The 16483-nt window shown below is 41.6% G+C and overlaps 1 protein-coding gene across 1 annotated transcript; it reads right to left on the minus strand.

Annotated features, from left to right (window-relative positions):
- Nucleotides 1-6161: 6161 nt before the first annotated feature.
- LOC121569851 (sonic hedgehog protein A) lies at nucleotides 6162-14524 on the minus strand. Its single transcript, XM_041881091.1, has 3 exons — nucleotides 13941-14524; nucleotides 9845-10106; nucleotides 6162-7791 (listed from the first exon to the last, which is right to left on the minus strand). Exons 1-3 carry the CDS (start codon nucleotides 14247-14249, stop codon nucleotides 7097-7099), a joined length of 1266 nt encoding a protein of 421 aa, XP_041737025.1. The 5' UTR covers nucleotides 14250-14524; the 3' UTR covers nucleotides 6162-7096.
- Nucleotides 14525-16483: the final 1959 nt, after the last annotated feature.

Below are 16483 nucleotides of genomic sequence, written 5' to 3' on the forward strand. Positions count from 1 at the left end.
ATCCCTGCCGGCCAAACCTTCCCCTACCTTGGACGACGCTGGACCAATTGTGCGCCGCCCATGGGTCTCCCGGTTGCGGCCGGCTGCGACAGAGCCTGGACTCGAAACAGGATCTCTAGTGGCACAGCTAGCACTGCAATGCAGTGCCTTTGACCACTGCGCCACTCGGGAGTCATCATTCCTTGTCATCATTCCTTGTCTGTTACCTTTCGACAACACTTTCTATTAAGGGGGTATAAATAACGCCTTTGAGTGTTGCAGAATCATTCACAACATATGAATTCAACATAAGTGGTATTCAAAATAAAAGTCCCCTCAAGTAAAACTTTATTCATCCATTTTACAACTGAAATGTGTGTTCTTAGTGTCACAGTACCCAACCTCCTGACAAACTATTCACGCAGCATGTTGGGAGAAGCACGGGGTCAGCCTTAAGGGCATTACCTTTGTAACAGTTTTGAGTGTTAAATGCCTTGCTAAAGGCCACAATGGCAGTAGGGGATGGCACCAGCTCTGGGTGTATCTTTGAAATACACTAAACAAAAATATAAACACAATATTACAACAATTTCAAAGATTTTACTGAGTTACAGTTCATATAAGGAAATCAGTCAATTGAAATAAATTCATTAGGCCCTAATCTGTGGATCTCACATGACTGGGAATACAGTCACAGATACCTTTAAAAAGAACGAGGCGTGGATCAGAAAACCAGTCAGTATCTGGTGTGACCACCATTTGCCTCATGCAGCGCGACACACCTCCTTCGCATAGAGTTGATCAGGCTGTTGATTGTGGCCTGTGGAGTGTTGTCCCACTCCTCTTCAATGGCTGTGCGAAGTTGCTGGATATTGGCAGTAACTGGAACACGCTGTCGTACACGTCGATCCAGAGCATCCCAAACATGCTCAATGGTGACATGTATGGTGAGTATGCAGGCCATGGAAGAACTGGGACATTTTCAGCTTCCAGGAATTGTGAACAGATCCTTGCAACATGGGGCCGTTCATTATCATGCTGAAACATGAGGTGATGGCGGCGGATGAATGGCACGACAATGGGTGTTAGGATCTCGTCACGGTATCTCTGTGCATTCGAATTGCCATCGATAAAATGTAATTGTGTTAGTTGTCCGTAGCTTATGTCTGCCCGTACCATAACTCTACCGCCACCACTCTAGTGGCCACGACGAGCATGCAGATGAGCTTCCTTGAGATGGTTTCTGACAGTTTTTGCTGAAATTCTTCGCTTGTGCAAACCCATAGTTTAATCAGCTGTCCGGGTGGCTGGTCTCCGATGATCCCGTAGGTGAAGAAGCCGTATGTGGAGGTCCTGGGCTGGCATGGTTACATGTGGTCTGCTGTTGTGAGGCCGGTTGGACGTACTGTCAAATTCTCTAAATCAACGTTGGAGGCGGCTTATGGAAGAGAAATTAACATTCAATGCTCCGGGCTTTAACCCACCCAGTCAGTAACAACAATAACCGTCTGGTTTACTCCCACCAGATTTTTCTACTAATATAACTTTTTGTATTATAATAAAAACTGAGTTTTATTTTGAAGAACACTTATGAATGATATTGAATAAATGTGTTATGAATGTTGTATGAATGCTACTGCAACATACATGAAGGTATTATGAATGCCTTACGTATACCCCATTCATGTAAATTGTTAACTACCATTCACCTGGGGTGTGTATGTGATGTACAGTGAGGGAAAAAAGTATTTGATCCCCTGCTGATTTTGTATGTTTGCCCACTGACAAAGAAATGATCAGTCTATAATTTTAATGGTAGGTTTATTTTGAACAGGGATAGACAGAATAACAACAACAAAATCAAGAAAAACGCATGTCAAAAATGTTGATTTGCATTTTAATGAGGGAAATAAGTATTTGATCCCCTCTCAATCAGAAAGATTTCTGGCTCCCAGGTGTCTTTTATACAGGTAATGAGCTGAGATTAGGAGCACACTCTTAAAGGGAGTGCTCCTAATCTCAGTTTGTTACCTGTATAAAAGACACCTGTCCACAGAAGCAATCAATCAGATTCCAAACTCTCCACCATGGCCAAGACCAAAGAGCTCTCCAAGGATGTCAGGGACAAGATTGTAGACCTACACAAGGCTGGAATGGGCTACAAGACCATCGCCAAACAGCTTGGTGAGAAGGTGACAACAGTTGGTGCGATTATTCGCAAATGGAAGAAACACAAAAGAACTGTCAATCTCCCTCGGCCTGGGGCTCCATGCAAGATCTCACCTTGTGGAGTTGCAATGATCATGAGAACGGTGAGGAATCAGCCCAGAACTATACGGGAGGATCTTGTCAATGATCTCAAGGCAGTTGGGACCATAGTCACCAAGAAAACAATTGGTAACACACTACGCCGTGAAGGACTGAAATCCTGCAGCGCCCGCAAGGTCCCCCTGCTCAAGAAAGCACATATACATGCCCGTCTGAAGTTCTCCTCTGAATCATTCAGATGTTCATTGGCAAACTGGGTGAAAGTGCTGTGGTCAGATGAGACCAAAATGGAGCTCTTTGGCATCAACTCAACTCGCTGTGTTTGGAGGAGGAGGAATGCTGCCTATGACCCCAAGAACACCATCCCCACCGTCAAACATGGAGGTGGAAACATTATGCTTTGGGGGTGTTTTTCCGCTAAGGGGACAGGACAACTTCACCGCATCAAAGGGACGATGGACGGGGCCATGTACCGTCAAATCTTGGGTGAGAACCTCCTTCCCTCAGCCAGGGCATTGAAAATGGGTCATGGATGGGTATTCCAGCATGACAATGACCCAAAACACACGGCCAAGGCAACAAAGGAGTGGCTCAAGAAGAAGCACATTAAGGTCCTGGAGTGGCCTAGCCAGTCTCCAGACGTTAATCCCGTAGAAAATCTGTGGAGGGAGCTAAAGGTTCGAGTTGCCAAACGTCAGCCTCGAAACCTTAATGACTTGGAGAAGATCTGCAAAGAGGAATGGGACAAAATCCCTCCTGAGATGTGTGCAAACCTGGTGGCCAACTACAAGAAACGTCTGACCTCTGTGATTGCCAACAAGGGTTTTGCCACCAAGTACTAAGTCATGTTTTGCAGAGGGGTCAAATACTTATTTCCCTCATTAAAATGCAAATCAATTTATAACATTTTTGACATATGTTTTTCTGGATTTTTTTGTTGTTATTCTGTCTCTCACTGTTAAAATAAACCTACCATTAACATTATAGACTGATCATTTCTATGTCAGTGGGCAAATGTACAAAATCAGCAGGGGATCAAATACTTTTTTCCCTCACTGTATACAGTGCATTCGGAATGTATTCAGACCCCTTGAATTTTTCCACATTTTGTTACGTTACAGCCTTATTCTAAAATGTATTAAATAGTATTTTCCCCCTCATCAATCGACACACAATACCCCATAATGACAAAGCAAAAACAGGTTTTTAGGATTTTTTGCAAATGTATTAAAAATACAAAACTGAAATATCACATTTACATCAGTATTCAGACCCTTTACTCAGTACTTAGTTGAAACACCTTTGGCAGCGATTACAGCCTTGAGTCTCCTTGGTTATGACGCTACAAGTTGGCACACCTGTATTTGGGGAGTTTCTCCCATTCTCTGCAAATTCTCTCAAGCGCTGTCAGGTTTGATCGGGAGCGTCGCTGCACAGCTATTTTCAGGTCTCTCCAGAGATGTTCGATCGGGTTCAAGTCCGGGCTCTGGCTGGGCCACTCAAGGACATTCAGAGACTTGTCCAGAAGCCACTCCTGCATTGTCTTGGCTGTGTGCTTAGGGTTGTTGTCCTGTTTGAAGGTGAACCTTCACCCCAGTCTGAGGTCCTGAGCGCTCTGGAGCAGGTTTTCATCAAGGATCTCTCTGTACTTGGCTCCGTTCATCTTTCCCTCGATCCTGACTAGTCTCCCAGTCCCTGCCGCTTAAAACATCCCCACAGCATGATGCTTCCACCACCATGTTTCACCGTAGGGATGGTGCCAGGTTTCCTCCAGACGTGACGCTTGGCATTCAGGCCAAAGAGTTCAATCTTGGTTTCTTCAGACCAGAGAATCTTGTTTCTCATGGTCTGAGAGTCCTTTAGGTGCCTTTTGGCAAACTCCAAGTGGGCTGTCATGTGCCTTTTACTGAGGAGTGTCTTCCATCTGGCCACTCTACCATAAAGGTCTGATTGGTGGAGTGCTGCAGAGATGGTTGTCCTTCTGGAAGGTTCTCCCATCTCCACAGAGGAACTTTGGAGCTCTGTCAGAGTGACCATCGGGTCACCTCCCTGACCAAGGCCCTTCTCCCCCGAATGCTCAGTTTGGCCAGGCAGCCAGCTCTAGGAAGAGTCTTGGTTGTTCCAAACCTTTTGCAGAAGTTTTTTGGTACCCTAACCCAGATCTGTGCCTCGACACAAACCTGTCTCGAGCTCTACGGACAATTCCTTCAACCTCATGGCTTGGTTTTTGCTCTGACATGCACTATCAACTGTGGGACCTTATATAGACAGGTGTGTGCCTTTCCAAATCTTGTCCAATCAATTGAATTACCACAGGTGGACTCCAATCAAGTTGTAGAAACATCTCAAGGATGATAAATGGAAACAGGATGCACCTGAGCTCAATTTCGAGTCTCATAGCGAAGGGTTTGAACACTTATGTAAATAAGGTATTTCTGTTTTTAATTTTGTATATTTTTGCTAAAAAAAAAAAAGTTTTCGCTTTATCATTATGGGGTATTGTGTGTAGATTGATGAGGGGAAAAAATAATTTCATCAATTTTAGAATAAGGCTGTAATGTAACAAAATCTGGAAAAAGTCAAGGGGTCTGAATACTTTCCGAATTCACTGTATGTCAAATATAGGTAATATATTTTGTGTCCAATACCATTGCACCACTTTCCCAGCTAGAGCCTTTTACAGAACATGACCAACAATTTAGCATCAGCTATCTCATCTACAGTATAGTCTTCTGGGACATCGTACCAATTTACCAAAAGTTGTGTTCCTATTCTTGCTGCTGGTCCATTTTGTCTAGTCACTCCTTCATTGGAAGATTAAAGAATGTTTAGACAATTGAGAAGGTCAATATGAAGTTGGTTTTAGTCATGAGGGTTGTGTTGTAACCTAGATAGAACCTAAGTCATGGGGGTTGATGCTTTTGTCCCCCCAATGCTCTGTCACCTGAGTAAGGAAACATTTCAAGTACCTAAACCACATGGTGTCGCACTTGTACATGTTAACAGATTGACTTGATGCCACCGTTTTCATTATGTTGAGTCAAAATCATATCTATTTTATGTATCTCGATAATCCAATGGGTTATGATGATCAGAACACAGACGTTGAATAGATTTAAGGCGGCAAGTAGCCTAGCGGGTAAGAGCGTTGGGCCAGTAACCGAAAGGTCGCTGGTTCGAATCCTCGTGCCGACCAGGTGAAATATGTCGATGTTCCCTTGAGCAAGGCACATCGCTCTGGATAATAGCATCTGTTAAATTACTCAAATGTAAATATAATCATTTGCCAGCCTATCATTCAGTTGTATGACCATAATGTGTGAAGTAAATACAGACCGTATTCCATGCGTTGGTGGGCAGCCAGCAGGACTTATAATACTGCGCCATTGTCTGAGCGCATCAGTCGCTGTTCCTTGAGGCATTTGTGTATTATGTGACAGTGAACTCTTCATTGAGCAAATATTTGATTTAACTACGTTTCCTCACAGTCTTCAAGCAGGTTTAGGGCTAACAAACACGGTTCTGTCTGTAAATTTTTCAGAAGTTATTTGCGAAAGGCAATCCTCGTTAAATTTGACATAGGGTCTCTACATTTCACAAGCAGACATTAGGCAGTTCAAAGCAGAGCGGAAACCTTGCAATTTTATCTCGATATGTTAAACTTCACATTTCATTTGAGCAAAATTCAAACATAATTCATAGCTATACACCAAACTATTCCATGGGTCGAGTCATAAACGCGCTTAACTCGCATTTTAGACACATGCATTGGTGTCAAAGGGAGACTTGCGCCAAAGTTATGCAATTGAAGCAACAGTTCGAATTCTGATTTTCACTTTGGTAGTCTAGGTTCCCCTATGGACCCAGAATGTCAATTTCCAAGAGCTATTAGAAAAAGACATGTAACAACTGCAGGTTTTAATATTTTCTTTATCTCATTTTGTAATAAACATATAAATAATAAACTCTAGACATTTCTGACACATCGCCCTGTTATGAAAGTTAACTGGAACGCTATAAACTATCCAAACTGTGCATATGCCGCATGTAATTTCTATAAAACTATTTCCCTATTACAAAATATGAAAAGAAAAATACATTTTAGTACATTTACAGGAGTTACTTATTAATTTATTCAACGAAACGTTTTGTTCTATAGGCTACTACTTATACTGTTACTGAATTGTCAGAATGTGCATTTCACATTTTCTCAAAGAAAAAAGAAATACAACAAAAGCAGAGGAAATATACATGAGGCAGAATATCTGTCCCACACTGACAATTTAAATGAAACTTTTCCAAAATAATAGAATTCTTAATAAACAAAACAATACAAGATTTCCAAGACTTTTCCCAACTATTTAAATTAAAATATATTCTCGTATCTTACACTATTTCAAATAACGAAATGTGATTCGGTAACGAGCTGTCAAAATCTAATTTACAATTCTGTGTATAAAAATATAATTTATGGACCCCCACGAAGTTTGTTTATCCCCAAAATAGAACAGTCAGTTGCACATAATATGCACAGAACATTGCAACCTGTCAAGAAGTTTGCTGCTTTTTACATGGTCTTCTTTTTCTTTGCGGTTTACTTGAGATATACAAAAATAGATTCTGCACAATTTGCTGGTCACACAGTTTTAGAATCCATCCGTGTGATACCAGCGAGTTCACATGAGAATAAATTATTCAAAGAAAACTTTTAAGGCTCCATTCATTCTTTGAAAGGGACACATGTAAAAGTCACTGAAATAAATATCCCAACTCCGCTGGGGTCTCTTTTTTTATTCTACTATTGTTTATTGTCCTACATAAGTCTTATTTTGCTTTTCCATATGAGGTTTCAACTTGAGTTTATTGACATCCCCAGTGGGTGAAGCGCGTGGCTATCCAAGAGCCACGTTCCTAATTTATATAGAATCTTGGAGTACCAGTGCACTCCGTCCTCGTGTAAGGTGGCGTTGGGCATGGAGTAGACTTTCGGGGATAGCAACGAGGACAGCCAGTAGCTCATTCTGACAGGTGCAAACGCCAGGTGCGCAAGATTGTGGTCTTCAATTACCGCGTAACATGATGCAAGCACCTGATCTACCACGATGGTTCCTTGAACCGTCACAGGCGCAAATGACCCCTCGTGCTCCTCCCTGTAAATCCGTTCTACGGTGACCGACTTCAGTTGGTTATGCAAATCATCAAAGACGACCACCTTTTGTCCAGGTTTGACTTTGCTCGCAAATACTGCTGACATGCTGTGGAGATCATCCGTTGAGTTGTTGACCACAAAGAGTAGATGTGCAGCAGTAAGGGTGATTTTCTGGGCTGGTTCTTTAGTCTCTATCACATAAAACACTCTTCTGGTTGCAGAGTCCTGGTCCACGAACATGATGAAGTCGCTATATGCGAGGTTCCCATCACTGTTGGCTGCCAGCACTTTGTCACCAACTCTGAGGTCTTTCACTGCCTTCCTGCTTCCATCTTTGAGAGTTACAGAAGCGGTGCCTGGGAAGCAGCCTCCTGATTTGGCAGCAACTGAGTTTTCTGTTGAAATAGAAGAGATTGTATTAGTAATTGTGAATATATATCCATATATTATTTGATTTACCCATGAGAGCAGGGCGAGTTTTGAGCTCAGCACTGTGGAATATGTTTATAGCACATGGGCCTAATAAGCCTATGAATTAACCACTGTCACATATAAGCTTATTGGCTATATCCATACTTTTTAAAGGAAAGAGGAATGAAAATTGTGATTTTAGGCGCATTTATCAATATCATTTAGGTTACATTATATATCCCCCCCAGCCATATGCTTTCATTTGGCATTATGTGAATGTGGAACTCCTTCACAAAAAACGAAGGCCTATTGGCTGCTTCTTGTTGTGTGAGATGAGAAAACCGAAAGCCCTGGGTCTTCTAACGTTAATTAAAAACCAATATAGAGCGGACATTGTCATTCTAAATCAGCTTGTGGACCTAGCCATTCTTGGAAAAGAACACTTGCGCCTTTCCCAGCTTCTCTTCCCATATTTGCTCAGGTGCAGAAACCTCTATGTGACAATTCACACAAATAGCCTAGTACTCTCAGAAAAAAACCAAGGGCGCCGCAAAGACTATTTACCCAGTGGAGACACTTTTCCAAGCCTCTCAAGATGCATATTTGAATTTAAATGAGGGCCCAGACTCTAAATGCTTGCAGTCGACCAACATCAATGTCCCTTCTTTTTACCACCTCTCCCCCGCTTTGTTGTCAATCTTGATGACAATAATTCGGGCCTTGGGAGAACTCTTTACATTCCGATCTCCAGGATCACACTGTCAGTAAACACACACAGCCACAGAATAGAACCGACCCTCTCTGAATTTCTGGATCTAATCTTCTTTTAAGATTCTGTGGCATGAAGTATGGTGACAATTGAAAACTAGATTTGCCCCAAACGAATTCAACATGTGTAAGTCTAAATCCCTTTGGTAAAGTCACATGACCCCTAATGACACGGACTATATGATCTCAAAACGAGTGTGTTGAATTTTAAATAGATTTTCCATTAAATAAAAAACGCAAATGTTCTCTTCGGAAGAATAGGCCTAAGTCGATTTCCATATGGTTTTTAGGAAACTCGAGATGATTTTAATCCAAAAGATTTGTCTAAAGTACTTTGGTAAAATTCATATACATTTTGGAAGGCCAACACTGATCCAAACATAGGCCTAGAATAGATTGTTTCGATCGAAAAATAATACAAATCTACACATCTAAAGCTGTAATGTGTTTAGTTAACTCGAATAGCCTTCTCTTAACATGCAGTGATTTTGAAGTCCATAGCCTATCAGTTAGCTTACAGGAACAGGGCACAAAATGAAAGTATAGGCCATGGCATTTTATGAGTGTGGGGATAGATTTTGTGAAATATAATGTCGTGGTTCCATCGAAGAGACGGTGTGAGGCGATATAAGGTCATGAAAAAGTATGGTAGGGCCTATGCATTAAACATGAACAGGCAGCAATTACCCATACATAACACAACTACTATAAATAACTAAAAAATATGGAGTAGGCCTACTTATTTGAAATCTAGAAAGGCCTATCAATCTAGAATAAAATTGATGGGCCTAAAATGAAGGGATAAGTGATCACGGTATAACAAGTGAATAGCGAGAGGACACATTGTGGGGAACTCTGGAGGTTGGCTAACGAGAGAGCATCAAATAATATCCTAGAAACGTTGTTTATTTCTACAAACGTTGTTTATTTATATCCAATAATCTATGTTGATTAATTATCTAGCTGGAGTAGCATAATGTAAAAAAAAAAAAAAAAAAAAAAAAACTTTATCATCAATGTCATTATTCGTTAATCGGTGAGGAATAGGCCTTTAAACAACGTCCATGCAACTTATTGTGTGGGTTTGATGTAGGCTAATGTAAGTAACTGGAATTCAGACAAATGAAATGTGCGAGTTTAAATCGAACATAATAATGTTTTGAAGGGGGAGGGCGGGGGCTATATTCCCTGTTATTACCACGTTTCCCATTCACATTCGTTTTTAATGTCAGTGATGGCGACAAACGGCTTCTTGACTTCACACCCTACCTGCTTTGACAGAACAGTGGATGTGGGCCTTGGACTCGTAGTGGACCCAGTCGAATCCAGCCTCCACTGCTAGTCTGGACAGCGTGCCGTATTTGCTCTTGTCTCTATCGGAGGTCGTGATATCCACTGCCCTTCCCTCGTAGTGTAGTGACTCTTCGAAATGGTGCCCATCCTCGTCCCAGCCCTCCGTGACGCGGAGCTTTACCCCTGGCCACTGATTCATGACGGAGATAGCCAGGGAGTTCAGCTTGTCTTTACATCTCTGGGGGAAAGAAAATGGACCAGTTAGTCGTCTATTAAGATGTATCAAATTCACTAATCATGCTCACTAGATGCTAATACCCTTTCATGTATATCAGGCCTGGGTATTAAGCCTAAGTAATAAATTAAGCTAATATTTGAGCCTGATATGATATTAAGGATTATGTTCCAGACAGTGTATATTAATATATTGGCTCATAATCTTAATTCAAAAGCCTGAAGGTATGGGCTATTTTGTAGATGCATGGTTCGAGGCCAAAACCCTTAACCTATAGAGTTGCCATTTTCCTATAGTTCAAGGTCTTCAAAGGTCTTTCCAAAATGCAAATCATTAAATAGTTAACATTTCATTACATCTGTTAAACCTGAATATCTCCAAGATTCCACCACACTAAAGGTCAACTGAGATTCAATCAATATCGTCCATCATGTTGTTCTATGGAGTGATATGTGATGGGATATATGCCTACTCACAACAATGTGAATGGTTTGTTTGAATTACCTAAGCTCGAATGTTCTGTGTGAAGAGCAGCGTTAGAGGGCACATCTCAGAGAAGCTTGTGATGAAAAATTGATAAGGCATTGCATTCGCTTCACTGGCCTAAAACATATAGATCTGGTCCTTGGACAGGTGCGACCGCTCAATGGCCTATTTGTACTCTCTCCCAAGATGCTATAAGATGTGATAGACTCCAATAAAATGAAATGCTGGAATTAATTACATATTTAAAATGCATCTGAATGGGAAGAATATATCACTTTAATGAACCCAAGAGACTTTAGTAGGCTAAGCTGTGTGTTTTCTTTGAATAAATAATTGATATTAAGGATAATCTTCAGAAATAACTGAGTTATAAAATAGTTTCCTATAATTGGAATGTTGCACTCTAACCTATCTCGGGACCCTTTGTGAGATGCTTGGCCTTCTCCAAGACAACCCTTCTCAACACTTAACCAATAGGGTCTATGTAAAATAAAACATCACAAAGTGTATTTTCACCGCAACCAGAGGGAAAGTTTAATTATTCTCGTCGCCCAAGTTCTTGGGACATGACAGGACTACTCAACTGGAGGTGGTTTGGTTCTCTTCCCTAAAAAACGAACTATCTATATAGAGCTAGTAAGACACACGCACACACACTAACACATGGGCCACCACTCCATCCTTTCCCGTTTGTTGGCAAGGATCCCCAAGACATGCTGGTCATAAGGTTAGCCTTCCAGTGATATCTCAATTAGCCTAACCCGTCTTTCCTGCGAAACGTCAAAACAAACCAACATTATACTCGCACTTGTAGCATGCAGTGGGTGAAAAAAGCAAAGGGGCCATTCCAAAACCTTTTCCTGCACATTCTGAGTACGATAGCCGGAGTCAAGAGCCGTGAAGCCTAAACTATTTATTAATTCATTGGGTCGTGTGCCGCAAATCAAGCCAAATTCTGTTCATTCACCGTGAAGCCCAGCAGCATCCCTCCGCGGCGCTTTGTGCTCAGACTAAAGTTGTTCAACAAGCCTCGCCCGCAGCCTGCCTCTTAATCTTCTCACAAATGAATTGGTTAGAGGAAACACTTATCAGGTACCTGTCAGTGCAAACAACCCACTGGTCCGTCTCAATATCGCCTCGTTTGCCTGGCTATATTCAGTTCACATTAAGCTGTGCTTGCTACAGACGACCATGTGATGTATTTATTCCCGACAGACTCTTCGGGGGCTGCGCGCTAAAAAATGTCTGTAAAGCGAGGACGTCATTAACTTTCCTCGAAACGAACTTGTCTTTGTAGTTGAGGGGCTGCTTGGTTAACCCGCTCACTCAAAATGAGTTGTCGCAGCCTGGGGCATCACGCTTTTATAGTCATCACTTTACCTGGAGTTTTATTTACATTTATGAAACCACAACAGACACACGTTTCATCTACGTTGACATTACGGTTTGATTAAACAATAGTGAGACTATTCCAGGAATCCATCATATAGCCTACAACTTTCAGTGCACCTGTGCACCCACAGTGCGTCCGCGCCGTCCCTACGACAGCCCACTGGATTGACCTTTACGCACAACAACCATCCAATATAGACGATGGCAAACATATTCTAGATGCTAACCATTAGCTCTTCATATTATTCAGATATTACGTTTGTTTATCTCTAACTCGTGCTGTTGTTGCAGGTGCATCTATACATTAGGGCTAGGCAGTGCGCCACTAAACAGCAAATAAGTACTTAGCACTCCATACTTTAATACATGTTTTGTCTGAACTTTGTTTAAGCTTCCTCTTCTCATTGACCAAAGGTCATACGTTCAAATGCTCCCGCTTATGTTTATGAGCCTCCTTTGCCTTGCCTGGTTTATCTATTGCAAATATGTCCTATTTCAAATAATTCAACTTTCTTTGAATTATAGCCTAGCACAAGGCAGAAAACAATTACCTTATTTTGTAACTCATAATGCCATTAATATGTTGTTTTTTATGGTTTGGCGCATTTGTTTATGCAGTGATATCAGAATTAAACCAAAATACTTCCTCTACTCTATTCAGATCGATAAAGAAGGCCGGTAAATGGGGATGGTGTGTCCAAAAAGGAGAGTCGTTGGCACAATTCCCTGTTCAACCACAGCTTTAACTGGTAGTGGCCGAGGGCTATAGACAGAATAAAAGGTTGAATTTCACTCTAGCCTCCATTTAAAGTGTGATAACGTATATATTGGAAGAAGGGAAGGGAGCGTTTAAGAGAGATGTTGAGACTGCACGCAGGGTGAATATTTAATCAGAGCTCGTGCCCATGTCGCTGTATACGGTCCAGGGAGTCCGGCACGCGCACCTCCATCACACTACTTCAGGTTCAGTGGCATTTTAAGGTGGCCGGACTAAAGTAATTCGGTTATTATTAAAATAGCAGTGCGACATAAGCGCAATAAACACCCAAAATAGCCTAACAGTAGCTGGAAATCAAGTAACCTTATGGGCGCGAGTCATGCTATCCAGACTGTGCATTTCTGACCCATATTTTTATGGACCATGCATGCAAGCTAGCCACCCATAATCTTATGAAGACATCACAACCTAGCATTTGGCTAAGGGAAATCTGATTCACAGGTACGACAATGCTTATTTGCCACTAATGCTTTTTTGCCACTCAGCCTTTCCAAAGCAAATGCATTACCCGAGGCACAGTCTTGCTATATCATTGCACAAATTGGCCGCGTCCCACCCATTTATGAAGTAGTGATAGTGTTCAGAACATTCTCAAAGAAATGTCAGTCTTCATGCGCCGATAAACACTATACTGCGAAAGGGCGAATAACAGTATGCAAGAAATATCTGAATGCGCCAACCATGCATAAACAACACCGCTGTTTTAGTCATAGATGCCAGATCAGATGACTGAAATTAAGATTTAAAACAAGATGTAATCTAAATCTTAACGGTGCAATAGCTGAATATCTAAATGCTATATAGTAGGCTAATGCATAAACAGCCTATGTGCGTCTGCACAAGACAAGGCCTTGATACAAATATAGATATGAGGAGAGAGGACCACATAAATATTTCAAATAAACTGCCACAATCATGAAGGCCGAGTTTCTTACCGAAATGCCAGTAGGCCTATGTCATGTCTCTGGTTTGATTATGAAAGCCTTACCCATGCAGGACCTAATCAAAAGTGCAATGCTCTGAGATTGAAACGGAACCTTTTCACACATCTCCTTTAAAAAGCACAGACCTGAGACCTAAATATGTCCTTATTTGTGGTGCGCAATCTTCATCCTTATGTGAAAGGTTGTGTTAGACAGTGTGCTAGAAGATGCACGGCATTAAACATGTATTCGTTTTACCTGAGTCATGAGCCGGTCCGCACCGGTGTTCTCTTCATCCTTAAAGATAATGTCAGTATTGTAATTGGGAGTCAGTTCTTTAAATCGCTCGGAGTTCCGTGTGATCTTGCCTTCATATCTGCCACTGGCCCCTAGGGTCTTCTCCGCGACGTTTGGGATGAACTGCTTGTATGCAAGAGGGGTCAGCTTCTTCGGATGTCTTCTCCTCCCGTAGCCCCTGCCCGGTCCACAACCCATCCCAGAGGACACCAAGGACAAGCAGATCAACCCGACCAGAACGATTCTTGTCAACAGCAGCATTTCGTCCATAAAATCTAAATTACTCGGAGCCTCAGTATGTTATCAATCGGCGGCCGTTTCTATATCTCTCCTGCCTCTCGCGCCACTGCTTCCACAATGTCCTTGTCTCCTCCTCTAGTTCGTCTGTAGGCTACCGTGCCCCCCGATCACTACCGTGGCAGGTGCGGAAATGAACGCCTCTTTAAAATGATAACGGAACACATCGAAGGAAGAACGTTGCTACGTGGGTAAAAAGTGGGAAAATTAGCCACGGAATCTCTGCGTAGTCGAGCTACAGCGGCTTGTGCGAGCAGACCGCTTTTACTGCTATGTATTATAGCACCGATCTATGGCAGGGAGGGACCTGATTGGTTCGCCCAGACAAACCCATCTGATGTTATCCCAAAAAATAGTAAAAAAATATTTAAATATTTTTTTCCACCTGAAGGGTGAGTTAGAGGGGAGGGGGTGTATTCCATGGGAAAACATCAATTACACCTTTTTTCTCTCTTCCTCTGTTCCTAAAACTAACCAATTGATGAAAACCCACCTAGTAGCCTATAGGCCTATGTTGTTATGTTATTTGACTTAGTGTGGGTGATTCAAATGGTGTGTCTAGAATTATTAGTTAAACTTTGGAACACGTTGACTTATAAAAAAATGAAATAGCTTGAAAATGCGTGTGCGCGCACGGGTGCATGTCTCTGACTGACTGAGAGTTTCTCACTGTGTAAGAGTGAGTCTATGTTAGAGTGTTTGGGTGGTTAGGCTGCACGAATAAGCCAGAAGTTGTCAAGAAGTTGTACAATTGGTTAACCATACAGCCCAGTATTAGTGTTGCTTCTCATAGCCACTGTTTGGAAACTAGACGGGTCAGAGAACAAAAATAAACCTTTCTAAAACAGCTATTATGAAATATAATTTAGACTAAACTACTATATGCCCAAATGTCCAACTATACCATTTGACTCGTGCACGATACCCCTAATTCTAGTTTAAGCATTTTAGACCCATTTTCAGTCAGAACAGAAAGTAGCAGGACAAATTGCGTTTCAGTCTGATAATGCATAAAAAGAGAACATCCTATGGTCGTATATGTTATGTCAGTGGATGTGAAAAACCTTGCGTTTATTTTCTTGCAAAAAAATTAATAAAACATCAATGCGCATGACACTGCCATAGGCCGTGGAGCACACATATGCTATGTGAATGCATGGCACGTTTTAGAACCACCATCCAATTTTCTTTAGATAAAGCTTTGCATGGAAGCAGGCTTTTTTTAAATGGACAAAACTGGCAAATTAGGTCTAACTCAAATTCAAAGTTTATATTAACGGTTCATGCGTAATGCGCGCTTTCCATGAGCCTTTCCAAAATTCGCCAAATGGTAATTATTGTAACGACACTGCAATACCATGTGCAAACACAAATTATAAGAGTAGCCAACACTTTTCTGTTACTTTGTGTAACACCTGTTAATAAAAATGTTGAATTACATTTTCTTTATTGTTACAGTAGCCCTACACTTATGTTGTGTGGAAGCATTGGCCTATAAATCTATAGGTTCAGAATTTCAGCCTTAGAACTAGGGGAATTCCTTAGCACTAAACATTTAAAAACAAATACACGCAAAACAAACTTTTATTATTCAATCTCTTTCCAAACTAATAACATCCAGGCCTATTATGGAATATAATTATGTTTAGGCCTATCTTAATCAATTCCCCCAAATCAATGGAACCATAATCCCAAAAATATGGATAAAACCAGATCAGCACAAAAGGGTGTCCTGGTTTGAATGGTGTTTTGGGTGGAAGAGACTTCGGTTGTTCTGAGGTTGTTATCCCAGGCCTCTCCTTCCTCCACATCCTGGGCCATTGGTTATTGGAAATGGCTTGTCAAGTGTACACAAACATGCTGCTGTCTGTTTGGGCCAGGGATCAGACCACAACGCTTGTCCCCCAAAGTCCACTTCATTGACAGATTAAGCCATGGTAACCACTGTATTCACTGGTCCATGGCAGCAGGCGAGGTATGTGCGTTAATTGTCTTACTTTCTCTTGTCTTCACACGTTTGCAGGACCGCTCTCAAAGATGGTGTCTGTTTGTCTTGGGAGACATATTAACGCTCTGCCTCTGCTCCTCCATGGTCAGGCCTTTGTTAGGATGCCCCATTGCAGATAATTATTTGTTTTCTTCCATTGGATGCTTCTGGAGATGACCAAAACTCAATGTATAGATATAATGTTCATCAGTATCCATTT

This window comes from Coregonus clupeaformis, chromosome 7 (genome assembly GCF_020615455.1).
Source record: "Coregonus clupeaformis isolate EN_2021a chromosome 7, ASM2061545v1, whole genome shotgun sequence".
NCBI lineage: Eukaryota > Metazoa > Chordata > Actinopteri > Salmoniformes > Salmonidae > Coregonus > Coregonus clupeaformis.